This window comes from Arachis hypogaea, chromosome 16 (assembly GCF_003086295.3).
Source record: "Arachis hypogaea cultivar Tifrunner chromosome 16, arahy.Tifrunner.gnm2.J5K5, whole genome shotgun sequence".
NCBI lineage: Eukaryota > Viridiplantae > Streptophyta > Magnoliopsida > Fabales > Fabaceae > Arachis > Arachis hypogaea.
In genome coordinates, this window is record NC_092051.1 from 112,132,912 (window position 1) to 112,149,124 (window position 16,213).

General features: G+C 37.4%; 1 protein-coding gene across 1 annotated transcript; it reads left to right on the plus strand.

Annotated features, from left to right (window-relative positions):
- The first annotated feature begins 11,615 nt into the window (after window positions 1-11,615).
- On the plus strand, window positions 11,616-13,160 carry LOC112754653 (calmodulin-binding protein 25). Its single transcript, XM_025802353.3, has one exon. It carries the CDS (start codon window positions 12,121-12,123, stop codon window positions 12,829-12,831), a length of 711 nt encoding a protein of 236 aa, XP_025658138.1. The 5' UTR covers window positions 11,616-12,120; the 3' UTR covers window positions 12,832-13,160.
- Window positions 13,161-16,213: the final 3,053 nt, after the last annotated feature.

Sequence of the window (16,213 nt, forward strand, 5' to 3'; positions counted from 1 at the left end):
AACCTACCCATAACAGTAAATAAATAAATAATACACTGTATAGGTCCATTTCTAAAGAAATTAGTCATATCTCTAAAGGATTTTTTTCTATTTTAAATTAAAAAAATTATTATTTTTATAAAAATAATAAAATTTTTGGAATTCATTTTTTTTTTGGTATTTATGTTGAGTTTGCCGCAGCTCCGACAAATCTCACTAATTTGGTAAGATTTGTCGCATTTTCAGCAAATTTCTATGGGTGTTGATACGTCACCCTTATCCTCGGTTGCACAGAAAGCTCGGCCCCGTATCAGTCACCCGAAATACTCGGCGCGCAAATATCGGGGGCTGGCGTCACATTAAACAAGCTCGGAACAAAAGCAGATAAGCTCAACCTTACCCGTTCGAATAAAAAGACACGTGCATCATAAAGCTCGGTCCCGTATCAGCCGTCCGCAAATCTCGGCACGTGATCAGGACCGAAGCAGCATCACCCAACTGAAAATAAGAAACGTGCTCAGCTGGTTTATAGCACCAAAACAGAATATCCTAACCAATCTATAAACCAGGACTCACCTACTAACGGGAGAAAACCAACTCCTATAAAACCTAGCTAAAATGTTCAGCTAGGTCTCAGGTTCCATCACTCTCTTACTCTCTCACTCTTTTCTCTTAACTTACTCACTGTGAATCACTACTGACTTGAGCGTCGGAGTATCTTGTGCAGGTATTCCCGCCGCGGTGTTTGACTTCCGGCCGACGTCAAGCTCTTCCACCCCGGTGTCAACTCACTCGGAAGCGCTTAAGCTCGGCCTCCCTAGTGTTCGGACGAACCACTTGGCGCCCACCGTGGGGCCCGGAGTACATCTAACCCCATTTTTTCCTTCGTTTAGTCTTCTACTTTATTTTTGCAGGATTTCCGATCCTCGGACATGGCTGACAAGGAAAACCCACAACTCTCACAGGATGACCTCCTGGCTCAAATCGCTGAGCTTCAGGCGGAGGTACGAAGGATAGCCGAGCTTTCAACACAGAACAATGGAGAGAACTCCAAGGGCTCGGCTCAAAGTGCGGCGGACCCTTTAAACATCGTCCCGCCAAAGGAGAAGCTCACCCTTGACAACCCTTTCTCCGAGGAGATCACAAACTACCAGATGCCGAAAAACTTTACGCTGCCCACCGCGCTAGAACCATACAAGGGGTTCGGCGACCCTCGGGCCCATGTGAAGAAGTTCTAATCAATGATGTTTTTCAACGGCCCTAACAATGAGCCCGTCCTCTGCCGAGCATTCCTCACGTACCTAGACGGCGCTGCGTTACTCTGGTTTTCTAAACTTTCTGCAGGTTCAATTTCCTCATTTGAAGACCTCGCCAGATCATTCATCGATTATTTTGCTGCATCAAGAATCTACGTACATGGCTCGGACTATCTCGGCACCATCAAACAAGGTCAGCACGAGAGCCTGAAAGACTACATGACCAGATTCGCTGACGCCACTATGGAGATCCAAGACTTGGACCCGGCCGTCCACCTGCACGCTCTTAAGGCCGGCCTCAGGCCTGGAAAATTTCGGGAGACCATTGCCATAACAAAACGAAAGACGCTAGAGGAATTCCGAGAAAGGGCGGCAGGTCAAATGGAGATCGAAGAACTCCGAGAAGCCCAAAAGACAGACAAACAACCTCATCGGAGAGACGAGGAAAGGACTTTCAGATCGCCAAGCAATAGGGACACTAAGAAACTTTCTAGGCCCGCGTCGAAGTACAACACATACACCAGATTCAACATCATCAGAGAAATCCTCAATGCCAAAATCATAAAGCCACCAGCCCGAGCAGGGAACTACCATGATCAACGGTTCGTGGACAAGACAAAGCATTGTGCCTTCCACCGGAAGTTCGGTCATACTACGGATGACTGCATCGTTGCAAAAGACCTCCTGGAAAGGCTAGCACGCCAAGGGCTCCTGGACAGATACATCGAGACCCGGAAAGGCAGAGGAGGGAACTCGGACAGGGTAGAACATAAGCAAGCGGTCGCCGACGACAAAAAAGAAAGGACGACTCCTGATCCACCAAGAGGAGTCATCAACCACATATTAGGGGGATTCGCAGGCGGAGGAGAAACAAGCTCGGCCGGGAAACGAAGCTATAAAGCGATGCTGGCAATCGAAGGAACTATACAACCAAAGAAGGACAAAGAACCAGATGTCACAATATCCTTCAGCCAAGCAGACTTCAAATCGGCAAGCCCTAACCTCGACGATCCCGTGGTAATTTCAATCCAGATCGGAGAACTGTTGGTAAGAAAAACATTGTTAGATCCAGGTAGTAGTGCTGATGTTTTATTTTACTCTACTTTTACCAAAATAAAATTATCAGAAAAATTGATACAACCCTCCTCCGGAGAGCTAATTGGGTTCTCCGGAGAGAGAGTCCCTATCATGGGACACATATGGCTAAAGACCACAATGGGAGAAATCCCTATGTCAAAGTCGATTGATATTCAATATCTAATAGTAAATTGTTACAGCCCTTACAATATTATACTTGGGAGACCCGCCCTGAATATATTCAGGGCAGTGGTTTCCACATTACATCTGTGTGTCAAGTTTCCAGTGCAGGAAAACAAGATCGCTACGGTGTATGCCGACCATCAAGAAGCTCGGCAATGCTATAACGCTGGTCTAAAACCAGTACAAACAAAACAGGAAGCTCGGCCCCAGGTTCAAGCAATCCACACGTCTGCCAACACAGCGACACTAGCCGATCTCAACCCAAGGGAAGACCTCGGCGAAAGACCTCGGCCAATGGACAATCTTCAACAAGTAACACTGACATCAGACGACAAACAATGCACATATGTTGGAGAAGCATTAGAAGGAGTAGACCGAGCAAGACTCATTCACATACTGCGTCAGAACGCCGACCTTTTTGCATGGACACCAGATGACATGCCCGGAATCAATCCAGAAGTCATCTGCCATAAGCTAGCAATCGACAAAACAATCCGACCAGTTGCACAGAAGAAAAGGAACCTCGGAGAAGAGAAAAAACAAGCAGCACTCGAAGAAACCCAAAAGCTCCTCAATGCAGGTTTCATCAGAGAGATTCGCTTCACCACATGGTTGTCCAACGTGGTAATGGTAAGGAAGAGCTCAGGTAAATGGCGCATGTGCGTCGACTTTACAAACTTAAATAAAGCTTGCCCTAAAGATGCATATCCACTGCCTTGCATTGATAAATTAGTTGATAACGCCTCTGGTTTCAAAGCTTTGAGTTTTATGGATGCATACTCTGGCTATAACCAGATTCTAATGCACCCAGAAGACCAAAGGAAAATAGCTTTTATAACAGAACATGGGAATTTTTGTTACAAGGTAATGCCCTTTGGCCTAAAGAATGCAGGTGCGACATATCAAAGGCTAATGGACAACGTGTTCCAACAACAGATAGGCCGCAATATGGAGGTCTACGTAGATGACATGGTAGCAAAAACACCTATGCAGGGGTCACACTGTGACGACCTAGTAGAAATCTTCAGACAACTCCGAGCATATAACATGAGACTCAATCCAGACAAATGTGCATTCGGAGTACAAGGAGGGAAGTTCCTGGGATTCATGTTAACATCTCGAGGCATCGAGGCCAACCCAGAAAAGTGCAAGGCCGTGCTGAACATGACAAGCCCAAAAACGGTAAAGGAAGTCCAGCAACTTGCAGGACGAATAGCTGCCCTGTCACGTTTCCTACCTGCAGTGGCAAACCGATCTTATCACTTTTTTCAGACATTCTCTAAAGGCAGGAAGTTCAACTGGACAGACGAATGCGAAAATGCTTTTACCGAACTTAAACAACACTTAACATCACCACCAATCCTCCAAAGACCAGAGACAGGTAACCCACTGTATTTATACCTATCAGTATCTAACCATGCTATAAGCTCGGTTTTAGTAACAGAAACAGGAAGAAAGCAAAGCCCAGTATACTTCATCAGTAGGGTGCTACAACCAACAGAAACAAGGTACCCGAAGATAGAACAACTGGCGCTAGCACTAATCACCACAGCAAGAAGACTGCGGCACTATTTTCAGAGCCACACAATCATAGTACGAACGGACCAACCGCTGAGGCAGATATTAACCAGACCCGAGCTCGCCGGCAGATTGATAAAGTGGTCGGTCGAGCTCTCCGAGTTCGACATCCAGTACGAATCAAGGAAAACACTGAAGTCATAGGTGCTAGCCGACTTTATATCGGAGATGACTAAAGACACACATAATACAGAGGTCAGTTAGAGCATACATGTGGATGGAGCGTCAAACAAAGAAGGCAGTGGGGCAGGGATACTACTAAAAGAAAGAGACAAGGTGGTGGCCGAGCAGTCACTACAGTTCCGCTTCAACGCAAGCAACAATCAGGCAGAATATGAGGCCCTACTTGCTGGACTGAAGCTCGCCCTACAACTACAAATACCTCGAATAACAGCCTACTGCGACTCTTCCTTAGTGGTACATCAAATAAAGGGCGAATTTCAGGTAAAAGATCCTTTGTTAGAGAAATATTGGCTCATAACAAAGGATCTAATTTCAAAATTTAAAGAATTTGATATTATCCATGTAAACCGAGAACAAAATACCAGGGCCGATGTGTTATCTAAGTTAGCCACAACACGGCAAGCCGAAAACACATCGGCACTGTCCCAGCTAACACTTGACAAACCAAGCTTTGAGCAAGATACAGTTTTGAGTATTACACAGGTCCCAGATTGGCGAACACCTTTTTTCGATTACATTAATACAGGCACCATTCCAAATGATGAGCCGAACTTGCCGTTCTTCCGAAGAAGAGCAAGCTTCTATACAGTGCTCGGAAACACCCTATACGGGCGAGGACACTCACAACCATTGCTCAAGTGCATCAGCAACGAGGAAGCCGAGGAGGTTATGGCTGAAACACATGAAGGAGTCTGTGGCAACCATATCGACGGCCGAGCATTAGCAGCAAAGATCCTGCGAACAGGATACTATTGGCTGACGATAAAACGGGACTGCATCACAAAAGTCAAAGCATGTGATAATTGTCAAAAGCACGCCACCCTCTCAGCAACCCCAGCCGAGGAGCTCCATACCATAGAGGTAAGCTGCCCTTTCGATAGGTGGGGATTGGATATCCTCGGACCCTTTCCGAAAGCGCCAGGCCAGGTAAAGTTTCTCTTAGTGTCAATTGACTATTTCTCTAAGTGGATAGAAGCACAACCACTAGCGCACATAACAGCATAAAAAGTGTGATCTTTTCTATGGAAAAATATCATATGCAGATTCGGTATCCCAAGAGAAATAATCTCGGATAACGGGAGACAATTTACAGATCACAAGCTCGCCACTTTTCTGAAAAATTTTAACATTAAACATCACTTCAGCTCAGTAGAACACCCACAGACTAACGGACAAGTTGAATCAGCTAACAGAATTATCTTGCAGGGATTAAAGAAAAAGCTCGGCGAAGCTAAAGGAGAGTGGGCCGACCTCATCCTAGAAATCCTGTGGGGTTACAATACCAGCATCCAATCCGCCACAGGGGAAAATCCTTTTAAATTGGTATATGGCGCAGAAGCGCTCATTCCAGTAGAGGTCAGCGTCCCAACATTAAGGACCGAGCTCTATAATCAATCAAACAATCAACAAGCTCGAAAAGCCGAATTGGACCTTGTAGAAGAAAACAGAGACATTTCCGCCATAAAGCAGCGAGCCAGAAAACAATACCTAGAGCAAAGACACAACAAAAGAGTAGTTCACAGGTCTTTCAACAATGGAGATCTTGTACTCAGACGAACAGAAGATGCTCGGAAACCTTCATCACATGGCAAATTAGCGGCAAATTGGGAAGGACCTTTCCGAGTCCTTCAAAACCTCGGAAAGGGGGCTTACAAATTAGAAACTCTTAGAGGAGAACAACTTCCAGGAACTTGGAACGTCTCCTCTCTAAGGAAATACCAGTCATGACATAGCCTGTATAATAGCGAATGATGGTACTCTTTTTCCCTCCGAAGGTTTTTTCCCAAAACGCAAGGGTTTTACTCGAAAAGGGTTTTAATGAGGCCGAAACAAATCATTGTACTCACAAAACTCACTGTGCAATCAAAAGAGTTCTCATCCTGACAGTCAACACACGTTTCATTTAATGAACGCTCCGATTTATCCGAGCATTGTCCTCGGAACACTAACATCACGAGCCGAGCATAATCCTCGGAATATTTCCATCATAAGAAAATGTCAAAGTTTTTCCAATCAACAGACTAATCCGAGCTTCATACTCGGAAAACAACAAACGCACGCCAAGCATACTACTCAGAAGAAGTACAAACAAACAATATCATCTAATTACTAAAACAAATCTTACCGCGCTTCCATTCAAAAACACAAGTACTACATTAGAACATCTACTATCATTTCTAACAAGCTCACTTAAATAGAATGGCTTTGACCATCTCCAATACATATATACGATTACTTCCAACACACTATCACAAAATTATCTAAAACATCATCTTTTATAAGATAAGTCATCATTAAGCCAAGCTATATGCTCGGAAAACAAAAGTATCACAACCAAGTTATCTACTTGGTACCCAAAACATTATCGCCAACTATTCAGAGACAAAGTTCAAGATAAACAGCCACAAAGTTTAAAACAGGCTACAAATGTTTCACTTGTATATTTGGCAATTTTTATCTTTTTGAAGGTAGAAATGATTCTGCCTCTGAACGCACGTTCGGGAGAAGCTAAAATTTGTAGTTTCTTCGTTTAACGTTCATGGTTGTTGATTACCCTTGAAAAATTAGGTGAAAAATTTATTTCTTTTTTACCAACCCTACTCTTTATTTTCTTCTCTAAAAGGGATACAGTAACTATTACCTTCACAATAGTTCTTTGTAGGTCTTCCTACTTCTTCATAGTTCTTCGCTCCAATTTTTTTTCATCAAAATAGTTCGGATTTATTTGAATTACTAGCAAATTGAATATTTTAATTTTTTATTATTTTTAGTATTCATTTTCATATTTTAATTTTTATATTTTTTATTGTATTTTTTATTTATATTTTTTAATTATATTTTTTATTTATATGATAAATATTTTTATATTATTTGCGTAGTATTCTGATTTTTCATGTTATATTTTTATGAATTTTTTTATTATTTTTTATATGTATATTTTTTATGAATTTTTTTATTTTTGTTTGGCTTTGTTCATATGATTTTTTATTTATTTTATTGTATTTCTTTTATTCATATACCAAATGTTGTTGACATTTTTTATGATATTTTTATTATTTTTTATTCATATGAATTTTTTTATCCTTTACTGCATTATATTTATGTTGTGTATGAAATTTTTTTATTTAATTTTATTCATATGAATTTTATTTACTTTTTATTTATGTTGTATTAATTTTTTATTTTTTATTCTGACTTTGTAAAATTTTTAATTGTAATTCATATATACTACGTTTATTATCAAAATTTTGTATAATATAAATTATGATCCTATAGAAAAAGGACAAAATTAATTATAAGTAACAATAGAGCTATAAATAATAAAAAATTATAGTCTAAAATAATACAAAATTAAAAAGCACTGACAGTACTAGAAAATTTATAGAATAGTTTTTTTTTTGTTTGACATTATAAAATTTATAGTACTCTCTTTTATAATTTTATTTTTTATTGTATTTATTTTATTTATATAATAAATATTTTTTATATTAATTTTGTTAGTGTTTTGATTTTGCATGTATATAAAAAAATTATTTAAATTAATGTCTCTTTTTAGTAATTTTTCATCTAAAAGTGATTTTAAGTAGTATAATCCAAATAACATTTATTTTACTATAATCAGTTTTGATATAAAGATTGCCAAAAACGTTAACCTAAACTTGCTTTTCATTAAAATCAATTTTACAAAATCAATTTTATGCAAAGTCTCGTTTGTAAATTATAATCCAAATACACACTATATTATATCTCCTGACAAACTTCACTTCTCTCTTTTCATAAATATCATACTACATGAAAAGAAAAGTTGACCATCATTACAGGAGTACAATGGTATAGAGGAATGGTATTTCTAACACCTTAAGGGTGTGTGTGGTTGGAGGAATTATAAATAATTCCTAAAAATTTTAAGATGGAAATATCATATTCCCATGTTTGGTTCAAAGTTTGAAAAATTATTCCTAAACAAGTTTGATTCCAGAGAATCAAAATACCATCCTTTTAATTCCCACCTTCCCCTTAAGTATCTTTAATTTTCATGGGAATGGAATCTTTATAACAATGTAATACTTGAACCACACACACCCTAATTTTAAAAAAATTTAGTTTGGTTTAATTTAGACGGACAACAAGTATGATTTCTTTAAATATGGACGGCCATGATAATGGTTGTCTTTGCCGTGGCAATGTTAAGAAAATCATACCTATTATCTGTCTAATATTCAACTCTCTAACTTTTCTTTTAATCAAAATTAAACCAACCTAAATTTTTCTAAAATAAAAAATTTTGATCTTGATATTTTTTTTCAAATTAGAAATATAGGAGCGATTGAAGAGTATATATTTTTTCTAAATTAAAAATACAAACGTGATTAAGGAGCATAAGAGCATCTCTAGGGTTGGCAGTAGTACCCGTACCGTGGGTACCTGCCCGCCCCTACCTGGTCAGGGCGGGTTTAAACCCGACCCGGAACGGGACGGGGTCTGACCGGAGCGGGGTGTTGAGTGGGGTAGGGCGGGGTCGGGTTTAGGATAAACCCGCCCCTACCCGCCCCGGAGTGCATATATAATTTTTGGGGGATTAGGTCATTAGGGTTCAGATGTCACATTGTCACCGTCACTCTAGTTCCCAAATCCCAAACCCTCAACTACCCTCTTCAACTCTTCTCCAAGCCTCCAAGGACGACCGCCTCTGCTCAGCTGCACTAGACCACCCGTCATAGCTCGCCCACGGCCCGTCCCTGCAGCCGGTCGGTGTCGTCACAGCCACCGAGCTCACCTCTTCAGCTCTTCTCTAAGGACCACAGCCTCTGCTCAACTGCTTCGGTCACCTCGCCGCTGTCCCTTACTGAGCTCACGTCAGCGTCACTCCCACTTCTCTCCTCTCCGTCACTGTCCTTGCTGTCACTCTCCTCGCCAGCTCGCCTCTCCCGTTTACAGTCTCTGGTCTCTGCTTGCCTCTCCCTCATCGTCTCTCCGCTAACTGGTAAGCACTCCTCTCCGGCTCGCTTCTTCAGTTTTTATTTTAAGTTAGTTTTGTATGATTTATTTTTTATGTTATAATAGTTAAACTAAATTCATAATATTACTTATGATTATTGTTGATGGCTGATAATCTGATTTTGTGTTGTTGATGGATGATTTTGTGATGTTAATTGTTGATGCTTTTATTTTTGGTTTTGTGTTGTTGATGTTTTGATTGTGTGCATTCTGATTTTTGATTTTTTATTGTTGATGCTTTGATTTTGTCAAACTAGACTCATAATATTGTTTATTCAAACAAGCAAAACATTCATTTTCTCTGCAACATTTTCTTTTTATTTGAATGCAACCTGCAATTTTACAAAAATAATTTTGCTATGCATACAAGTAGACATAGTAGCACCATGAATGAATGATAATGAATTGATGATGTGATGAAGGACTCGCTTCCAAGTTGTCTTACAGTGGTTTTGCTCAAACTCACATGTTGGTCCCCAAAGATTTATATTGACCAAGATAAGTCCCTCTTTTGATGAATGGCTAAAGTTATTGGCTGCCATGGACCAACTCTAATTTGAATTTTTAATTTATTTTAGACAACGTTCCCTTAACAATTAACTAGCAAATTAGTTAAACAAGAATGAAGAATCACCCTAATTTATTTTTGGCTTTACTTTTAAAAAGATTGACTAGGAACTTGGAACTTGGAACCAGTCTTGTAGAGTTTGCACTTGGTCTTTCGATATAATTAAAAATTTTTTGCTGGGGTAACACTTGATTGGTTGTGGTTAATAGGTAAAGAGTGGTGAGATTGGTTAATATGACTCATTTTTTATATATTCTTAGCATGAGGCATTATTGAGATTGGATTTTTTATTTATTATTTTACAGAGTTAGAGTTAGAGTAAATATTTTTACATAGTTATATAGTAATTTTTAATTGCATCATTATTAGAGTTATTTTATTGGTTGACCATGAAAACTATATCTATGCAGATTGTTCAATTCTGAAATAAGTGTTGGTTGCTTCTATTTTTGTTACCTTTGCTTTAGAATTTTAATTTGGTGTTGCTTTCTTCTCAATGGTATTACTTTTATTTTTGAAAAATTATTTTACCTTTTTTTTAAAATGGTGCCAAATTATTTGGTAAAACTTTGTGTTTACTGTTTACTAATCATAATGCTTAACTTAACTAGTTTATATGTTGTGTTTTCAATGTAGGTTTGTTAAATGGTGGAAGAACAAGAATAATAATTGAAGACTCTTTTGATGCAATTTCTTTATTATGCTGTTAAATTTATAGTGATTAAACATTAATCTTTTTTTAATTTCAAGTTATTTGACATTGTATGAATCTTATGTTTGTATTTTAATTTAGTTATGAATTTTAAGTTTTTATCTTAATTTATATATGAATATATAAAAATTAGAATGTTATTTAATTTTTATAGGGGCGGGACAGGTACCCGTGGGGCGGGTAGTAGTGGAGTGCAAGGACGGCAAGGCGGGGTCGGGTAGGGCAAAAATCCGTCCCTACCCGCCCCACTGCCACTCCTAAGCATCTCCAACGGGTTAAAAAATGGAGCTGAATTCCTATTATGTCAGAGAGAAAGAAGAGTTGGAACGTTGGAGTGGAGAGAAAATGAATTCCCTCACTAATTTCAAGAAGAGGGAGTCCCTTTGAATGGGGACTCTCATTATTCAATCAACACTTGTCATTTGACAAAGTAAGTAAAAAAAAATAAATTATTATATAAAATGTTAATTAATTCAATAATAATTATAATAATTAATTATATTAAATACTGATATTTTTATTTAATTAATAATTTTTATTAATTATTTATATCATAATTAATATTAAATATTATTTATATTATTATAATAAATTATAATTAATTAAATTTATTTACATAAAAAAATACATTTAATTTTTATATTTAACAAAATAATTTTTTGTTGGGTTAGTTATTTTAAATAATAATTAAATTTATAATAATTATAATAATTAGTTATATTAAATAATTATATTTTTATTTAATTAATAATTTATATTAATTATTTAAATAATAATTAATTTATTAATTAATTATAATAATTATTTTTAAATTTATAAATTTAAATTATATTATTAAAAAAAATTAATTACATTTATTTTAAGTATTTTAATTAATTAATTAAATGAGACGACAATCAAAATTAAAGTTAATTTCTTCTAATGGAAAAGAGAGAGATGCTTTGAGTTCCTATCGCTAAGAATTTAAAATTCATCGAGATACAAAAAACTTGCTTAAAAAAAATAAATTAAAAAAATTAAAGTTTGAATAATTGTTTTCGAATAATAATATTTTTTTATTTTACAATAGAAAAAAATTCCTCAATCTCTAAAATATATTTTTCGTAATTTACAGAATTAGAAATAGCGAGGGAGGTTGTGAGTCGGAGTGGGAGTCCGCCAAGTTGAGCATCAACATCAGCTTAGCTCACAGCACTCCGTACGGACAATCTGACGCGTGTCTTCTCGTCCCCCTAACAACGCGGTTTCTTTCTCACCCCTCTCCTCTGTCCTCTCTCTCTCTCTTCCTCCCTCCCCAAAATACCCCTTGCAACCTTCCCTATTTATCACCCTACTCTCCACTACTCTTCTCCTTCCTATCTCACTTCCTTCCCCCACACACACCACAACACAACACAACAAAACTCAACAAACATCCATAACCACCATGGCAAACAAATTCTACTTATTCCTTTGAGTAACCAGTAACCACCACTGCTTCTCTTTTCTTCTTTATTTTATTTATCACTTCATTTTCATACAAATTCTCTTCTTTTTCTTTCGTATTTAATTCAACACGCACAAAAACTCTCTCTCAGTCTTTCACTATGGCGTCATCCGAGAATTTGATTGAGTCATGGGCCTTTCGCCCTGCACTCGACACGTGGTTCGCCGATTACATAGCTCGCGACGCCGAAACCCTAACCAAGGCGCTTCAAAAATCCATCTCCGGCGACGACGTCCTCTCTCCCTTCATCGCATCTCCCAAGCCCGACGCTACCACTGCCGCTGCCTCCACGCCGACAGTTTCCGGCATCTCCGCCGGCTCCGATCAGGAATCTGCTCCCAAGCGCCGCGGATCGACGCTTCCACCGGCAACAGGGAGGGTTACTAAACGGAAGTCACGCGCGTCGAAGCGATCTCAGACGACGTTCATCACGGCAGACCCGGCGAACTTCCGGCAGATGGTGCAGCAGGTCACCGGCGTGAGGTTCGGGGGCGGAGCGGCGGCCGATATTGCAATGGCGCCGGTGCTGAAGCCGGAGCCTCAGAGACTTGTTTCCGGCGGCGGAGGGAGGTTTCCGGCCGGGGCAGCGTGCTTGCTGCCGACGCTGGACACGTCAGCGTTTTTGCTGGACCATCACCAGCAGCAGGTTGTGGGCCCGAACTCGGGTTCTGCTGGGCCCGGTGTTTCTGTCTCAGGCCCACTGCCTTTCTCCCAGCCCATGGGATTGGTGGATGCTTCTCCTTCTCTCGGTTCTGCAGATTTTGACACTTTCTCGAGTTTCCCCACTCTGGAGTCATGGAAGGTTATGTGAGAATTGAGATCAGACACACCCCAATTTTCCTTTCCTTTCTCCTTTTTTTTGTTTTCCCTTTTTTGCCCCTCTTGTGGGTTCAGGATATGAAGGCCTAGCTAGGATCTGTTTGTAAATCTGGGGAAGGGGATAGATATGGATAATGGATGACTGTATTTTCCTTTTTTTTTAAAAAATCTTTTTTTTTTTTTATGTATTTTCTGTCACATAGTTTCTTTTATTGTTGTTAATGAGGGTGTATTGGAGATTTGGATGGTGAAAACTGAAAAATAGCTTTGTTTATTTAGCATAGTTAACCTAATCAATGCAATTAGATGTTTATGTATTAAGTATTAACAATGTGGTGCCTTATTTATGGCGGAAATTGGCACTTGGCGTTTTAACTCTCTTCCTTAGGGTTGTGTACTGAAATGGCTATTTAATTCTTTGCTTAAACTATAATGTATCATGCAAGCTTCAATAAATGTAATTTGCACCTCAAGAATTTTAAGGGATTGACTCGAATGTGCTGCGTGTCAACGTTGTTACTTGTCCAAATATTTTTGGCTATTGGTCCCGAAGATAGGACTTAGCTGGGTCCTGAATGCTCAGAGGAAGCTTCCTAACGGATCTGTGAAGTGTGAATGCAACTTTATGATTTTTTCCATTCTTATAGTCTTGTGGGTTTGGCTCAGTTTAGGTGACAAGGTTATATTCTCTTGTGATTTCAGTTTTCAGGTGCATTAAAGTGTGTCAACTGGTTTGGGCGGTTTAAATCTGTGTTCTATGCATATGGTTTCTCCTTCATTTAGTGGTTCCCATATAAGATGCAAAGGGCATGGAGGCGCGCTTTTATTAGTGGTTTAATTTAAAGTTTAGAATTTGCATATATAGTGCATAGTTATACCATAATTTTTTCTTTTTTATCTTTCACTATCAATGAAGGAGAGATTGAGGCGTTATTTGTAGGGCAACATTTGCCTTTTTGGGAGGATTTTTTTTTTTTTTTTTTTTTTGCCTATGTTTACACTTATATATTCGACAACCATGTCTATTTCTGTTATTAACATTGCCATAGCTTTCAAGTCACCGAACCCTTTAAGTCAATATCAAGTTTATAAAACCAACGCTTCTGAATCAAGCACCCAATATAAATCCAATGTTTACTTGTTTGTGGTCACTCAAGAGTGACATCGCTGAGTCCCAGTAATTAAACCACTATATGCCTATAAGTTTTAGGGTTTTGCTTAGGGATGTTAGAAGCACAATAATTAAGGTTCTTAAACTAGAAAGCACTAAAAAGTTACAAATTCTCAACGAAATTTTAAATCTATGACTTTATGTGTGTGTGTGTATATATATATATATATGTGAAATAGAAAAATTCATTTGAAATATAAATTATACTATATATATCTTATAAATAGTAATAGCAATAGCAACATGATATATTTTAAATGAATATATGTATCACAGAAATACTAGTTTCTATGTAACCCATTTTGTTGACGGTTTCTTCTTATGTATTCCATAATCCATAACTTTGCATGAAATTGGAAAAAATAATTTAAAGATTTATAGAAAAAGAATTAAAGTTGGACCAACTTGGGCATAAAAGTCACGTCAGACTAGCAAAGCCATGCCGTTGAACAATCATACTAGAATGAATTTAATTCTTTGAATTTGATTAATTTTAAATTGGTTCAGCAAACATACCATGTGACCATGTGAGGCACTTCAATTAACGGGTTCTTCACCTTATATTGTTTAGGTTCTAGAGCGTTTTCCTTATTATACATGTTGATCTTTTATAATTCTCTTCTCAAGTCTAACCATAAAAATCCAAAAACGACCAAGTCTCATGAGAAGCGTGAGCGCTTTGTTTTTTTAATTTAATTATTTATTTAAGACAAAGATATATTATTAAGTCTCTTATCAAACTACTTGTTATTAACTTAATCAAAAGCATACATAGGGTTTACTCAAGTCAAAAGGATTAATTAATATAAGAATCAAATATCTAATTCTGTTAGGTGGGAGAGAGGCTGACTTGGGTCTTGAGATGTCCCTCAAACAATTTCTAATAATATTACATTATTGCCAATAAATAATAAAGCCAAATAATTATTTCAGAATGCCAGGTGTTAGTCCACTAAAACTATAAAATTGCACAAAATATATACTTCATTTGGATAGGATATCTAGTCTGGATGACACTCGAAACATTGATTATGAATTATATTATAAATTATTTTGGTTCATAATTATAGTTAGTTTATAAAAAAAAAAAACAAAGGACATGATTGAGTAGTTTATTTTCTATTAAGAATTTCTTAAATCAATTAGATAAAATATTGAATATGGATACATTACAGGTCCTAAAATAAAGAAAACAAAGATTTATTTTCCCTTCACGTTTCTGCCTATGGATAACTTCTTCCCCAATGCATCATCACCTTTCTCTAACTTCTCATCACTCAACAAATATTTTTTCGCTGTGGAGAATGAAATAGGATGTTCAAGTCCTTCACCACAACCATGGATCTAATTAACATATAAAATTCCTTCAAAATGGATTAAAATAATTTACAAATTTTCCCGGAATTCAAAATGGCTTGAATAATTTATTATAAATAGCTATAAGAGATGAAAACTACTGAACAATCATAATTAATATTAATTTGATCTATTTATATTGTTTCAACTTCTTTTTTTCTCGGATAGCTAGGTACTAGCTAGTTCAATTAATATATGCTTTTAGTTATAATTTTTTAACTAAAAATGGGGATAGTAAGTTTTGGAATGGATTAGAATGGATTTAAAATTTTTTTTTGGAGGAGAGAATTATTCCAATGGGAGTTGAAACTTATTCATCAACTTCATGAGAGATTAAGATTGGTGAAACTATCAAATGGTAGAGAAGATAATGTAGTGTGAAAATTTGATAATAAAAATATTTTTTCTACTAACTCTTTTATGCAGATGTTACAATCGGAGATTCTTTCGGAGGAGATTACGATCTACAGTTTCACAAGTTCAATTTGGAGAGGGCTGGTACCTCCGAGAATTGAGTTTTTTGGTTAGTTTGTTCTAATCGGCAGGGTGAATACGAAAGAGAGGTTGAGTAGATTAGGCATGATTCATCAGAGTGACAATATACGTGTCCTGTGTAAAAAAGATATGAAATTTGTTCATCATTTGTTTCTTTTCTGTGAATTTGCGTGGCATGTATGATGCGCTTGGTTGATGTGTTTTGAGAGACCATAGGTCGTCCCAGGAACCATGAAAGGAATATTTGAGAATTGGATTGGCATGCATAATAAAAAAGAGGAGCAGAAGATATTGCTGATTGAATTCTTTATAGTGATTTGGAATATTTGGGTGAAACATAATAACAGATTTT